The sequence below is a fragment of the Spea bombifrons genome, chromosome 5 (genome assembly GCF_027358695.1).
Source record: "Spea bombifrons isolate aSpeBom1 chromosome 5, aSpeBom1.2.pri, whole genome shotgun sequence".
Taxonomy (NCBI): domain Eukaryota; kingdom Metazoa; phylum Chordata; class Amphibia; order Anura; family Pelobatidae; genus Spea; species Spea bombifrons.
In genome coordinates this window covers 59992780-60013862 of record NC_071091.1, presented here as the reverse complement: position 1 = coordinate 60013862, position 21083 = coordinate 59992780, and the positions used below count along the sequence as shown (strand labels likewise).

General features: G+C 37.7%; 1 protein-coding gene across 1 annotated transcript in view; it reads right to left on the bottom strand.

The window, feature by feature from the left end:
• Nucleotides 1-20721, bottom strand: part of GALNT1 (polypeptide N-acetylgalactosaminyltransferase 1) — an 88965-nt gene extending 68244 nt beyond the window's left edge. The window contains exons 1-2 of the mRNA XM_053468269.1: nucleotides 20415-20721; nucleotides 12950-13229 (exon numbers count right to left, since the gene is read on the bottom strand). Of these exons, the coding sequence (XP_053324244.1) occupies nucleotides 12950-13088 (139 nt within the window). The 5' untranslated portion in view covers nucleotides 13089-13229; nucleotides 20415-20721. The remainder of the gene's footprint in view (nucleotides 1-12949; nucleotides 13230-20414) is intronic.
• Nucleotides 20722-21083: the final 362 nt, after the last annotated feature.

The window sequence follows — 21083 nt, the reverse complement described above, 5'->3', positions numbered from 1 at the left end:
TGTCAAAGCCAAACTGGCAGTTTGCTTTGTCTATCCGGTCATATAAATCATGCTGAAAATTGACCCATACATACAGTGAGTGTATTTCCTGCCATCTGTGCTTCCTTTTAAAATGTGAAACTTTTTAGTGTCTGGCAAGTAGCTAAGATACAGTGAAGCGATTCTCGGGTCTTGAACATGCATTATATCATGTGATTAAAAAGGACGTTTATGACTCTAACCCCAAATTAATGAGTGTTTGTCTGATAACGCAAATTACCGAACTTTAAATACAATTTTGATGAAGAAAGTAAACACGTGTAGGTCTGTGCTTCGACTTCACACCCTGCAGGTATTGTGGCGGAGAGTAAACTAACGGAAGAATAACAGTACTAAATAAAGTGTAATAATTAAAGCCTGGAAAAAAGGAACACCCATGTCTGTTTCTTTTGATCACAGAGCTGCTGCTGCTTTTGTAAAAATAAGGCATCCGCTATTTATCTGTGAAACTAATGGTATCCAGCCACTTGGGTAGAGGACATATGGAGGTCATTCAGTTGACTCCCTCAGTGGTAACTAAAGAATAAAGGGCATGACCATCCTTTAAAATAGAGAGCCAATGTGAAACACCCTTGTGTCAGTGGTATAGTTAAGGTTTAATCCTTTTACATTTTAAAAAAAGGGATAGAAGACATTATTACCACCCTTACATTTTTCCTTACTCTACTTATTTATTTTACGTAAATATTGGATACATATTCCACAGAGCTATACAATATAGTTATGCATTGGAAAAAAAAAAAAACATTGTAACAGAATGCCATTAGAATGCAAAGATTGAACTATTAAACCAGAAGGCACACTTCTGACAGTCATGTTGTGCATTGAGGAGGATCATCAGTCCCCAATAGAACAGGGCGTAGAAAGGCTGGCGAGTACGCTACTGCCGCATCGAACCAAATACTACGCTTGATGGAAGCAAAGGTCGTCTTGAGTTCCCCCACCCCTTCAGCAGTAGTCTTTACAACTTCCGGCCGTGCACAAGAACTTGTGCATCCAGAAGAGACCTGCTTTGGCCAACATGCAGGTTCAGGGAGTTGGAAATAGCATGGCGCAGGCAAAATACCTGACAATGAACAGCTTCCTTACGCACAGGTACACATTTATCAGGGGATGTCTTAGGTTCACTTTTTTGAGGTACTAAATGGAACTACAAATGATCACGGGTGCATTGTTTGTGCTCACACATGCAAATTTCACCAGGATCTCAAATCAGTAGACTTCATGATTGTAGCTTTCAAAATGCAGATTGGGTAACAGGAGAAATAACTAATCGCAACAAGAACTGTATTTTCATTTCATCGCATACAGGCTGAAGCTCAGTGTGAGTATATTGACCAGGAAAAGACTTCCAACTCTAGCTTTAGGCCCTTAATATATGTGTATTTTTTTTCTAGCAAAATATATTTTCCACAAAACAAGAGAAGTGAACAAGAGATCAAAGCTGATAGACTATGAAGGACTTTCAAGATGTGACAGTCATCAAACTGGGCAGGAAATCAATCTAAGTGAATTCAATTACATTGACCACTTGGCTTTTGACACCAGGTGGGTTTAACGACAGAACATTCAAGCTAAACAAAAAATATTAAATGGACGCACAATCAGATGCTGTGTAATTTAACTAATGTTGTAACATTCACTTTTTTTAAACCTATTTTGATATGTTAGCTTACATAATTTGTCAAATCATAAGACATTTTTTAAAACTGCTTACAGGTTAAACTTTTGTTACCAATACACTACATTTTACATTAAAAATCAACAGATTCCTATGGCAAATTAATAAAATTAATATTGACAATATACACGTTAAGTCACCAGAATTAGGAATCTGCACTCACTCCCCACAGGAACTCAGGTGCTTAGCTGTGCCAGGAAGGGCCAGCTCCCCAGTAAATCAAAAATAGAAGAAGGCTCCAGGCACGCAGGGGTTCCATCAGACAGATTTATTGTAGGAAACAGACAACAACGTTTCGACCTCACGATGAGGTCTTTATCAAGTACTTATCAACTTGATAAAGACCTCATCGTGAGGTCGAAACGTTGTTGTCTGTTTCCTACAATAAATCTGTCTGATGGAACCCCTGCGTGCCTGGAGCCTTCTTCTATTTTTAATATACACGTTAAGACATTGTTACAAAATCAGAAGGTACTGCTCTTGTAAGCTTACACTCTATTAGGTGGTTGTGAGAGAATGAGACGGAAGATAGGAGACTGTTTGGGTGAAGAAGACTCAACGGTTGCATGGGTCATGTGGAACGTCTTCTGAGATCTTGATGGTGGGGAGAAGCGATGGGATATAGGGAGACAGTAGAAAGACGAGCAAAGTGAAGCAGCAGATGGAGAGTGACGGGATAAGAAAATTAGTGTGGCAAAGGTGTTCAGAGTGGATTGGAGTTGTGTAAGGCAGGGGATGGGGAGGCCAGCAATAATCCAGATGGGCGAAAACAAGGAAATTGATCAGTATTTTAGTAGGGTCTTGCGCGAGGAAAAATGAATTTGAGAGAGAGGTTTCCCATTAAGATATTTGACTTCGAGCTGCTTGGTTTAAGGGGAAAAGATTATTTGACCTGAGCGAAGTTCAGATCCAAGACAAATGGTATCTAGCGTACCTAGTCTGTTTACTGTCCTGAAGTTACCTCTCTCACAAAGGAGGCATGAACCAATCACATGCCACCAAACAGGATAGATCAAATAACTTAATAGCATGTAATAAATGATAACGCCCCTAAGAACAGAAAACTTGAGATGCTTATCATAAATATAGAAGATGGGATTATTTAAATCTGTAAAAAAGATTACATGTATTTAGTTTATTGAAATGGAAAACTAATGATTTGGGAAATGTGACGGCTTTAAATATGCTAGTATTTATAAATAGTAAAGGCTTAAATGTATTATTATGCATTACGTCAACCTCAGAAATCTAAAAATCTACTGCTGGTCACTTCAATAAAGTAAAATAAAAAAGGGAAGAAAAAAAACCCAATGAAAGCCATGTTAAAAGCCCCAGGAGACCTCTCTTACAAAGTATACAGCTCATCAATTGCCTTCAGATATGCCATCTTAGAAATATGATGTGATCTATTTTGACATTTAATGAAAGGCTGCAGAGCTTTTAATTACAGATTAATAACGATATGGGGCTGTTCAACTGCCTTTAATCAGACATGCTTTGAAATTAACACATGTCATAGGTCCAAGATGTGCAATAAAAATGATTATAATAGCAATACATACACTATTATTGTAAAGGGTTAAATGTGTGGGAGTATATAGTTTGACCCAAAAAAAAACTGCATATTAGAAAACAAGGGATTGCTAAAAAGAGACATAAAAAAAGAGGCTTTAATCCAGAATTTTTATAATTTTTAACGCTTGGAAATATATTCCTAGAAAAAACTATTTAAAAATGGGACTTTATTTTTAATGTACTTGTTAACTGCCCCCTACTAAATTATACAGTGCTAAGTGATATGTTAGCGCTTACTAAAGGTCAATAATAAAATAATAAAATGTTCAAGCAAGCTAGTAATGAATGCAATAAAATTGGTTTTGGGTCACATTTGAATTTCAGCTTTGTAATTTTGTATTTCCCCAAATCTCATTTTTAATTCTATAAAGTAAAAAAATAAATTAAAAAAATGATGCAATGTTGTTGAGAGATGTAATGTAAGTAATATTTGCATGCCACAAGGGAAGGTATCTGTAACTGCACATGGTACTGTTAATATGTAGCTATTCTGGTTATACCCTTGTTGATATGTTTTTATGTATACATTACTGTGTATTTGTTTAGAACATGTGTCCTAAGATTATTATTGGGACTGTAACATTTTGTAGTTTCGTTAAATCTTTGTGTATTGAGACACATGCGCTGTCTAGTCCACATTTATGTATTACTTCCCTAATCCCTTTACCTCTGTTGTGTATTCACCATTGTTGAATGTGCGAGGAGATAAGTCTGGTGCCGGTGTTGTCTGCACAATCCCTTGCTAGTATGTTGTGTGTTAATTATGCTAATCCTTTGCTGTTTTCTAAGTAAACTCCCTTTCCAGTCCTAAAATGGTTATAACAAAGCATGTCCAGTACCAATAAAGGGTTCTCTTGCTCAGACTGTTGTGCCGTGTCGTGACTGGTGGTAGTTTTTTGGGAGACCCTTTCTTCCCCTCGAAGGAGCCACCTTCACTCCAAGAACCGGAGCGTTGCATGAGTATTCACCCTATTCCATTTATACTTAAAAGAAAATTCCCATTTTACTATTGTCACAAGTATTAGATTAAAATAAAAATGTTTTATTTTTTTAAATCAGTTCTTTTGTATCTGTTATCTTTGTGTATTCAGCCAGACACACATTGACTAATGAAAGCCTATAGAGGAACAGACTTCATTAGCACTGCCATTAAGAGTCATCCCAGTGTGGTGTTTAAACCAGGGATGCAAATATACCAAATAAACATAACCAGCTTTGTGTCAAAGCTAACCTACATTGCTGTATACAACTATAAAGCGTTTATTTTAAGCTCAAGGAGAGAAATATTCTTTCAGGGGACTTCAGTGCTGATCGCTATTGATCAGGCAGCATTTGTAAGGTCAGGGTGTGGCGGAAGGAGACAATTTAAGGACAGAGAATTGATGGACCTGCCACCAATCTTCCATGAGGAAAACTTTTATACATTAACCCCTTAACGTCCAATGACGGGCCAGGCAAGTCACTTGATTAAACAAGCTTAGAAAGTGATCTACGACTGGGCACACACGTTGCGGGGAGCTGAAGGGATTGGGCACACACGTTGCGGGGAGCTGGCGGGATCGGGCACACACGTTGCGGGGAGCTGGCGGTAATGGTTAGAAATTCAGCGGGAGCAGAATAAAGAAAACGGTCCCGTGCAGGGCTGTACACTGGGGTCTCCTAAGTGCAGACACCGATTAACGCAGATTCTGGAGCCATTAAACATTTCAACTCACTATGCATCATAAAAGGGCCCTGAGCCGAGTATGGGAAGAACTCTATAGATGTTTCCATCGGAATAACATGACCGAAGTTGGATCTTCTTAATGCATAGTTGAATCAGGTTGTTGAAAGTGGACCTTTGTATGATCATGTGAATATGTCCATTATTTATGCATGCTTGTGGAAACTGTCAAACCAGAACTAGTTTAATAAGTTAATAAACTTATCAAACACATTGAACTCATTCTTCCGTTCTATCATATAATAAGCATAATAAAATTAGGCACATAAAATGCTTTCGTGGTTCACAAGGTCAACAGAAATTATGTAACTGTAGCTGGCCTGGAGTTATGCAAAGGACACTTAGCAGAACTGGTGAGCATTTTTATGAAATTAAATCTCACCATTAAAACTACCATGGTGTGCGAAAAAATAAAACAAACAGGGATCCCTAGCACATTTTAGAAAACTGATCACAAAGCTGTTTATGCTATTCTTTTCCCCGCAGAATATTATATGCTGGTTTATAACACTTGTACTTTGAGCCACAATAGTATATATTAATGTTTAATAAGTTACGTGTTTGTTGAAATGTTATCAATATTGTGAAGCCTCTTGTAAATCATTACAAAACACACACCCTATAATAGGTAGCCAGAGGTACAAATCATATGCCTGTTACGACTCCATCTTGACACTGGAAGGTTAAGGACAGAGGCAGCAAAAAAATGAAAAATGAAATGAATACTTAAGGATAAGTGTCTAATAAAGAGCAAAGCGCCAACGGATGTAAAAGCCTTTATCAACAGAAATCTACAGTAACTCTAAACCTCAGAACTTATACCTGAACCAGCCGTCAACTGCATCATTTCCCCAACATGCAAGATCACATTCTAGAATTCTGAAGCAAAGCTGAGACAGACCTTCTCAGGTTACCTGGTCAAATATTGGTTTATTAACATTTTCCTAGGGATTAGTGTGACCTCAGACAAGAAAGTAAAGGGGAAAAAATGTTTAATTTGCAGTCTTCCATGCGATCACACATGTCTCCAGATATGTTGATATAGTTTGCACAAGGAGGATGTTTACCCAGAAGTGACAAAGCCCTAACGGTCCTGTTGGTTTTAAAGGTGAGCGATATCAGAGGACACATTAACGGACACAAACTCGTTTCTATCTGCCAAGAGTGTACGAATCCACTGTGCGTTTCACGGCGTTCAGCACCAATGAACTTAGACACATGAATGGGCCTACGGTATAACACTCCAGAATCTTCTAGATTGTAAGTCCACTCTAGCAGGGCCCTCTTGCACCTGTTATTGTATGTTATATACTACTTGTTATGTCAGATCTACCCATTGTACTATGCTATGGTTGAAATACATCTTTCTACTCACAGTACAAAACCAACATGGAGTGATGCGACTCATAACACCCCCAAAAAAACCATTAAGAGGTTAAAGAAAATCAAGAAGTTCCTAGGTTCTGCTTGAAGTCTACTATATTAACTAGGGAAGAAAAAATGGCTACTATTAGAGATTAAAATGACCACACATCCCTGTTTTCAACATTTCTAAGATCACCGACTACACGCTATACTCATGCCCCATGAATTTAATTGTAGTATCTGGTGAGTTTAGCTAAAGGGGGAAAGATCTGTGTAATGCTGAAATACGTTAGGAAGTCAAGAAATGTAAACTATTTTTTAACCTTTGGATTATAGTTTCAAAATGTATAGAACGTAAAGCGTAAGACATTTTCTGTTCATCTTTGCGTCGTGTTAAATACTTAGCAAACGCATACATCTATAAGATATATAGACATATATTTTAGATTTACATATACGTTATATATGCACGTAAATTGCTGTTCTAGAAGAAAAATGAGTGGTCACACTGAACGCGCCGCTAGCAAGCCTACAATACACAACAGCTATTCACGTATCCTTCATGTAAGGAGGATGGGACAAAACTCTTTGAAATATATGAACTACGGCTAGTACAGATTTATTTTCCACCCAAGGAAACTGCCAAGTGCTTTCAGTGCTTAGAACTAGCAAAATTTGAGATTCTGCAATAAAGTTACTGCCATAAACTGTGTGTGGCATTTTCCGCAAACCATCTGGACATACGGCTAAGGCGTACCACCCATTACACAGTACCTCAAATCCATCATTAACCAAAATCCTTCAGGAGGCAGACGTTCCTCGCCTGGGTAAAGTTGTGATTCTCTTAGCAGGTATAATTTATCATGGACAGGATGAAAAACCAAGTTAAGGAAAAAGCTTTGCCCAATGAAACAAATATTGTAGTTCTAGAAATCAAAAATTCAAGGAAAAGGACTGATCTCTCCTCCACCCTTGAAGTACTGTTTCACAAAAAGAACATTTATTTTCCCTGGAGTGATCAGGAAATATAAGACACAAATCTACTTATATGCACATTATGTGCAGACACTCTGCCTTCCCCGGGCTGAGCTTTTGTATGCAGTCAAGATACAAAATTATTTATTTTAACAGATTGTTCTAGACTGTGCAGCCTGTAAAAGGTCAAGTAGTCCCAAGTGGTGCACTTAAGGGGTGGTAACATCACAGGGAATTAACAGCCCCTGAAGCATTTAGTTTTAAAAATAAATGGTTTTAATATTTGAAAAGCACAAAAATGATTAGAAGCAAACATTTGGACAGAGAAATCACTAATGTATTGATAGATGAAGCCATCTGTAAAAATATGCAAACCTCTCTATAAAAAAAAAAAAGGATTTCAATGTCATCATTGTATCAGTAAATGACACAGCTTCGAGTAAAATGGAAAATTATTCCAAGAAAATATCCAAGGATTAGAAATAACAAAAGTGAGCCCTGCTGTGATTACAGAAAGATTAGATTGGATATACTACCAGAGCTCAAACACGCTCTTTAAACGGGGGGTAAACATCACGCATATTTGTCTATACCTTAAGAAATCTACATAAAAAGGTATATTCATCCCTTATATACAATATGATTGTAAGAGTTTATAAAAGAGTATAAAATTTCATTTTTTTTTTCTCTTTTCTTGAAGTAATTTTTATATATATTTATATTGTAGTGAGCTTTTTCCATCATATAAGGTCTTTGTGTACTTTTACACAACATTAACATATACAATGGGTTTGGGTACAGACTATACAGTAACTGCTCTGGTTGCATCATTAATCAATGTCATGTTCCCAAAAAAAAAAAAAAAAAAAAAAGGCAGGTTTCCAGTAATTAAGCTTTAAGATGTGTGTCGGTAAGTGTCCGGTTGAAATTAGCAGGTTACATGGAGGCCAGGTCTAAGTGGAACCAAGGACAGCAGAAAAATATACCATCATATTAAGTGGAACTAAGTAACTGGTGTAAGTCATGCTAAGTCATGCTAATGAGAATAGATATATTATTCTTAACTAATAAAAATCTACTCTGAGATGATATACACCCCTCATATTGTGAATAACAGAATCTCGAGTTACAATGTGCCTTCATTCACTGCCCATTACGAAGTTTCATTTGGCTACCTACTCTGGTTGGACATAAAAGTCTCAAAGCTGTAATAATGTATCTTCTGTTGACATCTGATGTCATTGTCTCAATGAATGAATGGATTAGGATACAAACCGTACGCAAGCCAAATAAACAGGCTGAAATTATAATATTCACATTTTTCTATCATAAAAAGCGCTGGAGATGACATTTTTTTCCACAGCCGGTAGCCAACTCTTTAAACCTGCAGCAAAATAATTCTTTCCATCCTGCTAAAATGCAACAGGGCAATTATAAAATGTATTAACGCCTTGCAGGTCAAATCATTTTCACAATTCAAACTAGGAGCGGTCATATAAAAGTATCTTCCTAAAGAGCAGTCACCTTATAAATATAAAACTCTCTCTCTCAATAAACCCTGGGATTTTTTTTCTTTTTAAAAGTGATTTTAATGGAACCATCGGTTTTCACATTTCCTATGTATTATGTAATGCTTTTTTTTTTTTTTTTTTTTTTTAGTATGTTATACTCTTACTCGTGGCTCTTTATGCTCGACCCTTGCACCTGTTCTTATTCTACTTACTAATCGACCTTTCAAGTCCTTTTTTTACCCTTTAACGACAGCAATCTAAAGCAATTTGTCTTTATGTATGACTATGGATTCAAACAACAATCTTTTTAGGAGGTATCAGGAAAAAAAACAAAAAAAAAAAAGGTGTTTGGTACACATCCATCAGTATGTTTGGGGAAAACATGTGCGGGAATCTGCTCCGTGTATTTATTTATCAAAAGGGGTCGACAAAAAAAAAAAACACACACCCTAGCTGTTACATTTCAGAAGGAACCTGTTTATTTAGACCTCAAGAGCATTCCTCAGTCAAGTAACTAGCAAATCATTTTACCTTGTTACTCTTATCCTAGTACTACGTAGAGCTAAATAATAAAAGGGTGCAGACAGCTAGAGAGTACGCCGACGTGAAGAGTTAATCAAGCAGGTAATGCCAATGAGCGTAGCGGAGTGAGGGCAGACTGGTGCTCGCTGCTCATCTTCTCTTGGTACGCCTGAATGGAGCCAGCTGATAACACTGGAGAATGCAGGCATGTCTACAGTTCTGTTAACTCCCATGCTACTGAACTGCAATGCATTTGAGACGTTGCCGTCCTACGCTGCGGTAAAGAAGCAGTTGCCAGAATTCCCCCAAGAAGCCCTTGCTGTCTAAGCTTCATCACCTGTGCAACGAAGGAGGCTTCACTTGAGTAATGAGCAAGCGCCAGCGGCAGGATTTTAACCTACAACAAAATAAACGGCGCAAGGAAATAACGTACAAATATAGAAATTAGGACCTGCTAGTAAAGTTTCCTCTTTACACTGTCCATGGACCTCTTCCTCATCATTAGCATATGTTCTATGATACATTTCTAAAGCTTTGAAAGGAAAAGGTTTTCATGTGATACACTTACTTTATTCACACACTTCATATGTAAATATACTTAAAATAAGCAAACGGATAAAAAAAAAAAAAAAAAAAAACATTTTCATTTCCGTGAAAGCTTGTATTGCGATCTTCCAGGAACACGACTGTATAATTCGGATGCCATTTCAAAACTGCCCCCTGGGGTTTTTAAAACTTACTTCCAGCCTTCAAAATCATTAATCCAAAACAGGTTACCAAGGTAACCTGTGATGTTGCCGACACGAGTAATAACAGGTGAAAAATGACATGTTGTAAACTACTGGCGACCAAAAAGCAACAGGCTGATGGGGGGAGAAGAGCTCCAAAAGATCTCAGACGCAAACTGGCGCGGCACCGATTTTACAGCGTTTTGGGTTTCTGTTTTATATATACGTGTTTGGGGTTTTTTAATTCAGTCTTGGAGAGACAGATGCAGCCTGTCAGAAATTCCTCCGCAGCGCAGACTGAGGGAAGAGAGCGATGACAGCATCTCCCAAGGGGAGGTAAAGCAGCAGCGGCACGAAGATCTCCAGAAACCAAAGGAACGGACATACCCACAGCTCAACAACAACAAAAAAAATATATAAATATAATACAATATATTTACAGCAGCTAGTAAGGGAAACCTGTATTTAAATAAAAATGATAAAAGAGGCATTGTGGAAATGTTCAATTAAACTAACATTTGCATGACTGTGGGATAAAGTATTACAAACACGTCTGATTCACAGCTACGGTTAATACAGTCGGCTTCCCAGAAATTATAGTTTTTCAGAATAGGTAAAAGAAAATTACAGTTGCCTCGGTTTGTCTTTGCTGTCCTAGGTTATTATAGTAATGTGCCTGTTATTTTTTTAGCTTGATGCATTTATTTTTTTATTATTAAAGAGCGGTATGTTACCATAGATGGAAAAAGAATACACTACAGATTAGGGGGCAACAAGACTGAGGGGGAACTCCCAACATTTTTGTTTCATACATAACTTTGTAAGTAATATACACACAATGCTTTTACTAGAATGTAAAATGCCTACAAATATTCTCTAGTACTTGATAAGTTAGCCCTCACAACGTGAAACGTCTCGGCGATTGGCATCGCGATTGTAGGCTGCAACACACAAGCAGCAAAATGGGGTGTTTGGCAGCAGCACATGTAGCCTACTTACAAAGCTACCCAATGCCACCAACAAAGGGAAAAAAATATATATAAAAAACAGTGGGAGCCCCCCTTTAACTAGAGGTGTTTTAGTAAAATGAACACCATTTGCATTATGCCTCCTGTAAGTGTAGCTAATGAAAGAGCGGTTAATAAGACAGACGGCTATTTCATGTATGATGGTATCTTCTTAAGTACAGCCTACATAGCCACAAGATACTGAACATTAAAGTAACGCCTGGAGATTTGTGCCACCGATGGCAGGGGTTAAGTCCGCTGCATTGGTTTAACACACAGGAGTGGATGTGGCCAACAGAAACCCACTTTGGCCACCGATACCAATGCATAGACTTGTCCCGCTTTTATTTCGACAAAAGGCTGAAGCTTCCACCGATTTCTTACAAGGAAGATGAATAGGTAAAATAAAAATATATTGCTAAAATATCTGTAAGATCTATATGAAATTGAATTGAGTAGACGTTGTGGCATACCTGTCTACCTGCTGTTCAACACATTTCAAAGGATGGAACGCCAGCTGCTCCCTACAGTAATTACACCGTGTCGACTTTTTTTTTTGGAGATACAGCTTTTTCAACTGAATGACAGGTTCAAAGTGCTTTAGAATATAAATATAGTTAAACATAAGCTTATACACATGGGTCATAAACCATAATAAACCAGATTATGTTTTACTAAAGGTAAAAGCGGATTAGAATCTTAAATTACGGAATACTTTTAATACTCAGATTTTCTGTGGCCAGTAGGCTTCCATGGCTAGAAACCACACAAATTTCAGGCTTCAGAACTGTTTGAATTTGGATCATCACATACTATTGTAAATCCTTTATTCGGTATACTGGTCTTTGCCATATGGTATATTGAGACCTTCATCAGATACATTAAAAAAATGGTGTACAGTCCACAAAGAGTACAATAACAATGTAGAAAGAGAAAGTTCTACATTCACCCTGTGTTCATTTTCCTATGACATAATTTCTAATGTCTAGGACACAAGGTCTTCTAAGAATGCACCAAGCTCTTGGGACACATTCATTTTAACCTTCCCTAACACAAAGTATAGGAAGTTAAAATAGGATCTAAAGTCTACCAAATGTAAATATTTATATTATGGCATATGGGGAAAAAAGGCATACAAAGAACATAAATCAAAAGAAAAAAAAAAAAAATATATATATATATATATATATATATATATATATATATATATATATATATATAAATATAGCAGCCAGTTCAACTGATGGTCTTGAAAGAAACACACTTTAACAACTAAAACTAGGTAACAAGTAAGGCTGAGTTGAGGAATTGTGCCAAAAGAATGTGTGTGTGTGTAATTTTTATATATATAAACTTAACTTATTTAACTAGTCTGTGGACTGGAAGTTTCTAAGTGCGTCATGGGTACTCAGAAACTGTACCGAGTAATCAAAGTGTGTCATAGGTACTCTAATTGCCTCAAAGTAGAAAAGGAAAATCAAGTTTTTCAAGACAAGATGCATAATGTTGTATTTCACAGCTAAGCAATGGCTCCCAATGATAAAGCGCATACACTGAGCCTTGAGGTAAGAGAGGAATGGAATTTGCTTACTTTCATGTCTTTAAACCCAAAGAAATATTATAGCTTAACAAGTTACAGGAAAAAGTGCAGGAGTGATTAATTCTGCAGTCATTTCAGGCACATCTGGAAACGCACTGGCACATTCAAACGAATAAATGAAAAAGCAACGCAATATAAACAAATAAAAGCACTGAGTTATTAAGGGTGTGGGGGAAAAAAAAAAAGGGCGTAGGAAAAGAAAAAAAAAATTGAAGTAACTCACCACCCCCAGCAGGCAAGCCTCGCTCCTTCTTGTCATCACATTTGTTGCACTCACTGAAGTACAGCAGCAGAAACATATCCAAAAAGACCCAAACCAACGAGGTGGCCAAGACCACCTTACAATACGCAAATTTCTTCATGGCAGTAATTAAAAACGACAAAAAAAAAACTATAGGAGGGCAGCAAAAAAATATTTCAGGAAAAATATTTTTTAAAACGTCACAAAAATAAAAAGAAACCAGAAATGCAGCAGTAATCCGCTTTTATGAGTCGTTGAAGTCCTGTAAAGAGAAAAGAAACAATTAAAAAGTGGGTACTAAATCAAAAGCAAATTATATACACTAATCTAGAAAAATCATAGAAATAGAATTGCCAAAATTTCAAGGATTTAAATACTATGACACATGGGGAGCTTTGGATAAAGAGTAATTCTTTACGTGCTGACTGCTCCGCTTTCACCACTTTGCAGAAGCGCCTATTTACTTGCAAAACTGTGTTCTGAACACCCAGGAAAACTTGTCAGTCATTGAAAGAAAGAAAGATTTCACAAGAATCCCATTACATCAAGAAAAAGTAAAAAAAAAAAACGTACACTATATATATAATATGAAGATACCACAAGCGTATCATATTCTATACTTTATTCAGTCATAAACGGTAAACAATATAATATGAGCATGGGGGTAAACCTCGGGAATGTTCCAAAAAGTATGAAACAAATAATTTTGTATTAAATAAGACATTTTTTTTTTTGATTGATAGAGAGAATCCTATAAGAACCTGTATCAAAAACCGATGTTCCCAAAGGTACTAGAGAATCCATAGAACCATACATCATACAAACATTGTAACCCAAATTGCCAAAATCTATCAATCTACCTAGCTGAAGCGTAAGTGAATGTGAGTATTTGACACTAGATGTATTATTTATTTGTATTCTTCTGTATGTGTGGAAATGCATTGAAACCAAAGCAAATGAAAATTATGCATGTTGAGATTGTTCAATAAGTTATTTTAATTCTTGAAAGGGAATTCCCACAATTAGTTTTTATTACTAGTACCCACATTAATATAAGGTAGGAAAATATTGTGCCATTTTCGTTTCTTAAAAGTTCTAGTTTTGCAGTGTCATTTTTTTTTTAGACAGCTGCATGTTAGTCATTCATTTGTTTTAGCTGCTATCTTAGCCCAATCTACGACGCAGACATCCCATGCTCGGCGCCATCAGCCGTACTACGTAGAAACAGACTTCATTGGCATTGCCACAAAGGATCACCTCAGTGTGATGGTTGAGCAGAGAAAGTTTATTGGAACTAAATGAAATAAAAACTGCCCCCCCCTCCAATGATTAACTACTTTGCTGTATAAAGAACTGAATTTAATGCTTAACGAAAAACAGTTTTTCCATGGAACGCACCCTTTAAATTGGTAAACCGCAGCCAGCACATTCAGATTACTTGAGAGAGATGTAGAGAGACTATGAATATTTGGAAGCAGCATATACACAGAATACAAATTGTACGGAATGTTATTAAAGGGACTCTTTAGTTATAATTTATGTTACAGTGAAGAAAATCTAGCCACTAATAAATCTACTGATGCTATTTTTATTGGAACATTATTTTGCTACACACCTTGTTAAGCTGCCATTAAGAGATACTGTATGTAAGCAGCTTCCACGATGGGATATTTATTCCTCCATGAGATGCAGGTGCACACTCCAGTATATCATACATATCATAAGTTTAGGTTTTAAAGAATGAACATGTCTACCTTTGTATTAGCATACTAACCTTTTCTACCTCTCCACTGTATTTACATGAATGAACACAAGTGTGTAGATGCCAACAGAAGCTAGGGAAGATGGACAAGTGTGTCTTCTCCTTTGTTAAATTATAGTCTACTGATGGTGGGAATGGGGACACACATCACGGTTTTCTTTTGCCAAATTTAAACGTAATGATCTAAGCTTCTTATAGATTGTGCCGTTTGGTAGTCTAGCATTATCTAATGAAATTCCTGCCCTGAAGTCCTCTCTCCCCCTTTCTGACTACACGTCATCAACCCTCATTGGATAGTTAAATAATAAAAAATAGGGACGAGATAACTTCATATAATGTACTTTTCTGAAGAAAAAAATAAAATGACAATATGCATAAAATTATGGAATCTTTGAATAAGATAAAAGTGAGTAAAGCAATGAAATCACCATTTACGTATCTACACATAAAATGATTAGTGACATAACTACATGTCTGCATAGCATTCTTTACGCTGTACAGACACTTTTAATTAAAAACCCAACCAAAGCCTTTTGTCTGCCGTAACCACAAGATTGTGTGTGCAGCAAAAATTAGTACCATGCCAATTTAACCTAACATACACAGACAGCATCTCTCCCTTGTCAAAGGAACGTTTTAAACTCTTTAGTAGATCCCAGAGGATCTCTGAGAACAAGCAGGACTCATCTCTGTTACTGATGCTGGAACAACTAACATCTGTGTCTAGACAGGCAAAAACAGAGAACAAAAAATATAATCTTACAGAGCATTCATAGTCTGTAAGCATGAAACCATAAAGAATATCAGTAGTAAATTAGAAGAATGCCACGCAGAAATCTGTAAATTTGGTATTGGTGGATCTGGCAGTGGTATTGGGTAAGCTCAAATCGTATCATTGAGTAGATGGCGCCTGGCAATGATCAGTTGAGCTCATCAGTAAATCGTGGCTACTGCACTGCTCTCAAGTTTCCGGAAAAAACACTGAAAAAAGCATTTGAATTCAATCCGTGGAAAGAGAATTTTCAGCCTTCATCCTTAAGGTTGTTTATCTAAACAATAATTATGGATAACTTGGGGCTTCTAATAAATAAATAAAAAGGTTACTCCGATGACACTTGGCAAAATTGGGGCAAACCTCTAATATAATCATAACAATATATTCTTAACTCATTCATTTCACAAAAAAGCTGCATCACTATCAACTAATAATGTGTGAACTACCCCTTTTCTGTAGGCTATAAAAATGTATCTATACATCTGGTTAGGGAAAATTGTTAACAGATGTTCAGTTGTTTTACATTTTTGTTCATGATAAAATCCACAGAGCAAATAGTTCACAGATTTGGAGATGTGCTATAGTAAAGACCCAAAATATTCTCTGTGGAGACAAGGGAACGGGGACGGTCTTCCTATCGAGCAAAGCACAAACCAGGTTATTGTACGAAACTATTGTACAGCCTGACGTAAGGCGAATACTTCCCCAAAACAATATGAACAGATATTTGCAGAGCAAACAACATTAGAAGAAGTAAAACATATGTGACAAGTATTAAGCAAAATAATCCCTGCCATTGTCCTTCAAGCATAGTGTTGGTCCATTTATATAAATGTGATTAAAGGAATGCATGTATTACATACATATACACATTTTAAAGAGAACCCGGTATATTAAAAACCTCTAATTCGTTTGGATGTGTTTAGTTATTTGTACCTGCTTCACAACTGGTGCAGAAAAGAAATAGGGGAAGAGGTAGTCAGTTCTATGTTTCGGACGTCAGTGGCTCTAAAGAAGATCTGTCACCTTTTTTAAATATTACATGTCATGGCTCTGTAAAAGAGATGAAGCTAGGTAATCGTGCTTAGAAGTTGAGGGCAGCTTTAACTTTTCAGCCACAGGATTGTCATGGTTATTCCCAGCTCCTACATTACTATCTATGCACACACACACATTGTATGTGTATGTATGTATGTATGTATGTATGTATGTATGTATATGTATACACACACACACACACACACACACCTGTGAATCTTGAGAGGTCAGAAAAGAGAACAGGAAATAAATATCCTAGTTTTGCCACAGATCTCTTGTTCACTTTTAGAAAACACTATAAAAACCTGCAAAACATTATATAGACTGTATATCATATAGACCTGTAACAGGTATGTTGATAATTAAATTGAGTTATGGTAAAAGCATTAATGTGACAGCCCCTCTTTAGACCGCCACATTGATGCTTGTCTCTCGGATATGACAGTGGTCTTTCAGTGAGAAACGTTGCTTGATCGCTCACTCCACGGCAGCCTTTCCATAGACTGTGAGCAGCACAAAGTCTTTTGCCCCAGTGATTCCCACACTGGGATGGGCTCAGGATTGATCCCAACAGCGTCTAAACTTGCCATCGTTATATAGGCTGTTACGAAACGCTGAGAATAAAGGGGCTTAGAAGCTCCCCACTGTGCCTCTCACAATACAAACTCTGGACTGCAGTGAGAATGGAGGGGCTTGGTATTTTTATTAATAAAGAAATATTTTTTGCCACAATTGTTCCAGTAGACATTCAGTCCACATAGCCAACAATTACTGCCTAACATCACACTCCTGTGCAATCGCTGATTTTAACCGCAACAGTGTCAGCAGCAAGAGGGAATAGGCACCTCTTCCAGCATGTGAAAAAGTGCTTGATTTATTGTTAAAATAATTAATCCAATACAAAGAAACCCCCATGGTATGTTATGAGGGGAGGTCTAATTCAGGGCTAGACAAAACCCTGGTAGATCTCAGAAGCCAAGTTTGATGTCTGCTTCTTTTGTGAGACAGGGCAGGATGCGTTTATGGAGATCAATATTTCATAGCACGCAAAGTTAGGTTCTGGCAGTAAAATAAATGAAGAGATCGCCCAGCCTGGTCTTGTCCTGATCTCTGCACCATTTCAGAATATTTAACCAAGCAGCTTTGTCTTTATTCTGCAGTACAGTTTCACACACGGCATCCAAGTCTTCCCTGTACTGCAGTCCTCTATAAAGAAGCATGTTGATGGACATGTAACAAGGTAAACGCATAACAAATAATGCAAGTTGGTCTAGTGAGTTCGGCTCTGTACTTGTTTTAAACCCTACGCATCAACCCCCCACCAACACAGTAAAGCCCTTCATTCTATATCAAATGTGTGTGAACCTCAGGACCAAAGGAATTTCTGTCCAGATGAAAAGCAGCAGCTTTGCATGTATACCATGGCAACATGAGTTGGGGGCAGGGAACAACAGATCTTTACATTTCCTGCTTGGAAAAGTGTGCTGACCCCAGCTACTCAACTAACACAGGACTTCCCATGTTATCTATGCTTCCAATTTAAGCAAAAGAAAAAAACGTGGGCTTATTCAGCATAAAACATATATATATATATATATATATAGGTGTGTGTGTGTGTGTGTATGTCTCATAGCCCCAGCTTTCAAAGGAAGACATCAGATAGCATGAACGTACATACAGGAAGAAACACAGGGACAAGAGGTCAAAAACTAGAAGGTCAGAAGCTTAGATGTAATGTAAATAAGTTTTACGTTACTGAGAGGGTGGTAGAAAAGTGCAAAAGAATCCCAGCATAAGTGGCAGACTTTATTATAGTGAGAAAATATTAACATGAATGGAGCAGACATTTGGCTATCCCAAATACAGGACCAGACCAAGGACTGATTAACGTTCGAGTCTTTATAGCAGAAGTTATGGGCAGACTTATTGTATCGTCTTCAGAAAAACTGATCAGAATATTTCTGTAGACCCTCCATGGAGAGGATGAAAATACACCAGATTTTCACATGGTCTCCAAAGAGGAAATCTGCCATACAACTACACAACATTCAATAAGCATAACTGGACAGTATTTTTTTGTCTCTCAGAACAACATCCACCAAAACATGGCCCTCAAGAGTTAATTTTCAGATCGGTGGTTCTAAAAACAATTAAGGGTAGTTCAATACTTAGAAGAACTCAAGATGGATTGCTGTTCATTACAGGGCAATAAGGCACCCTCTTTGAAAATCATTAATTTTTCTTTAAAAAAAAAAAAAAAAAAAAGTTTTATGAAAGCTCTATGTCGGTTGTCACGGCACAACGATAGGGACTAAATCAAGTGCCGGCGAGAGGCCAGGTTCTTGAGCTGCACAGAACAAACTAGCAAAAAGGAAATTATTAAAGGTTGCGAAACATGAAAGTCATCTCAAAAGAACATCCTTCTACAACCGAGCGTAATCATTTCAAGAGGAAGAAAAAAACTGCTATGAGAAAACAAGACATGCATTCTTTGCATTGTTTTAGAGACACTTGGACCAAGACAGCAAATACGTCAGTCAATCCTCAATACAAACATACACATTATATATCAATTATTAATATAAATATTAACAAAACCCTAGGAACCTTGCCAATTCAATATTCTTTTAAATCTTATAATTGCTATCCGAGTCGTGATGAGCTGTGATCACACATTTCAGATAGAAGGGGAAATGCAGTTAAACTTGATTCCACACCCTAATGAAATTAAACTGCATTGTCTTCTTAATATTACACAAACCTAGGTCAACGGACATGAGGATGAGTGTGCATCAAATAATTAAGATTGAATAACCTAATAGTTTATTGCCTGGGTATCACAGGAACGAATCCTCTCTTCCAGTTGGCTTTCTTTAAATAATATATTATTGATGGCCCAATATAAAATAAGTATTTGTTATTGCTAGGAAATAACAGTATATAGCATGCGTGTCTGGGTTCCTAAACATCGATACACATGAAAACTGGGCAATCAGAGTGCATTTTCCTTAGCTATTCTGATCTTCCGTCTCAATAGATGTGACAGAAACAGAAAATACCATGAAAATGTATGTTTTCTGAAGCGATACGTAAACAGCGACGCTGAGCTGTAGTATAAATTCCAAGAGTGACCTCGTTCTGGCCGCTAGGAGATGACAATAACTTTCAAGTGACCTATTATTTCATATTGCTTCTGTATGAAGAGCAGAAATATACATTATGACCCAGCAGCCTTTGGATCCAGGGAGTAAGTGAATACTGAGGATCTGTCAGTTTAGCTAAAGGTCACTATAGGATACCATCAGATGTCCTAATGAAGCCACATCAGGATGTAGAAATAAGTCTAAAAGCTTGTTTATCGTGTTTTAGTCTTTTCAAAACAAAAGGCTCTATAAAAACATAACACGCCATTAAGATAGATCATCACATATACTTTTTAACTAATAAATGTTCTTCTTTGAGTTTCTATTATCCACAAGGCTCTGCTGCAAGGAACTGATACCCAATCTCACAACCCAACACAAAGATTGATAGACTATGAATTATCCATCCCAAAGCCATCGGGAATGGGTCTTTAAGGCAATAAGAGAACCGTGGGTAGGCAGGCTCAACAATTACTAGAGACATTACTGGGATCTGGGCACAAGGCACTACTGGGGCAACAGCCTCACCAGTAAGACCAGCTAGTGGGGCAAAACCAGCAGGCATAGCCCATGACATTGTAACAGAGCTGCCTTTATGTAGTAGCCCTGGACGCACGTCTCTTGCCCCCCATGCTCTGCGCTGTTAAGTCTATACCGGCTGCGGACACACAGACAACACATGTGTGTATACACAACACATACATGCACAGAGTGACAAGAGAGACATACCTGCACCAATAGAAAGCTGCGATGGTCCGTTACCGAACTGTTACCCTTACTTCGCACACGTCACTTCAGTAACCCCCGTAGCCCTTGTTTTCGCGCTCCAATTCACCTGTCACTTTATCATCGCTGTTTCGCCATAGTATTTATATCTCCTCAATGCGAGTACCCACACGGGAAGATTAATAAGTCCATACGAACGGAAAATACACACATATATAACGTTATATATATTTACACACACCACCGGCTCCTTCGTGTTACTGAGCCTCCTGAGTTCTCCCCGCTCCTTCCCGTCAACCCCCCCCGTACGGAGAGCCCCACAGAACAAACTACCTCCACCCGACCTAGCAACGCGTCACACACGCATAATTACAGACACAGGCGCTTACTTCCCTCCCCTGGGCGGGGCCAGCGTCCTGCGTGCGTCGTCATTGCTACCGAGCCCTAACAGATGGGGAGTGGCGCTTGTGACGTATCAGAGGGTGTTGCATTTTGATCTTGGATCCGGGGATCACCGCTGCTTACGTCATACCTGGCCCTCGTTACTGTCTCAGGTTATTCATGCCCCCGCTGCTATGTTCCGTGTACTTTGTTAATTAATCACACTGTGTAGCTGGTGTGAGGAGACAAGGAGTATTCATTACATTGCACACAAAATACTGGGTTTAACCC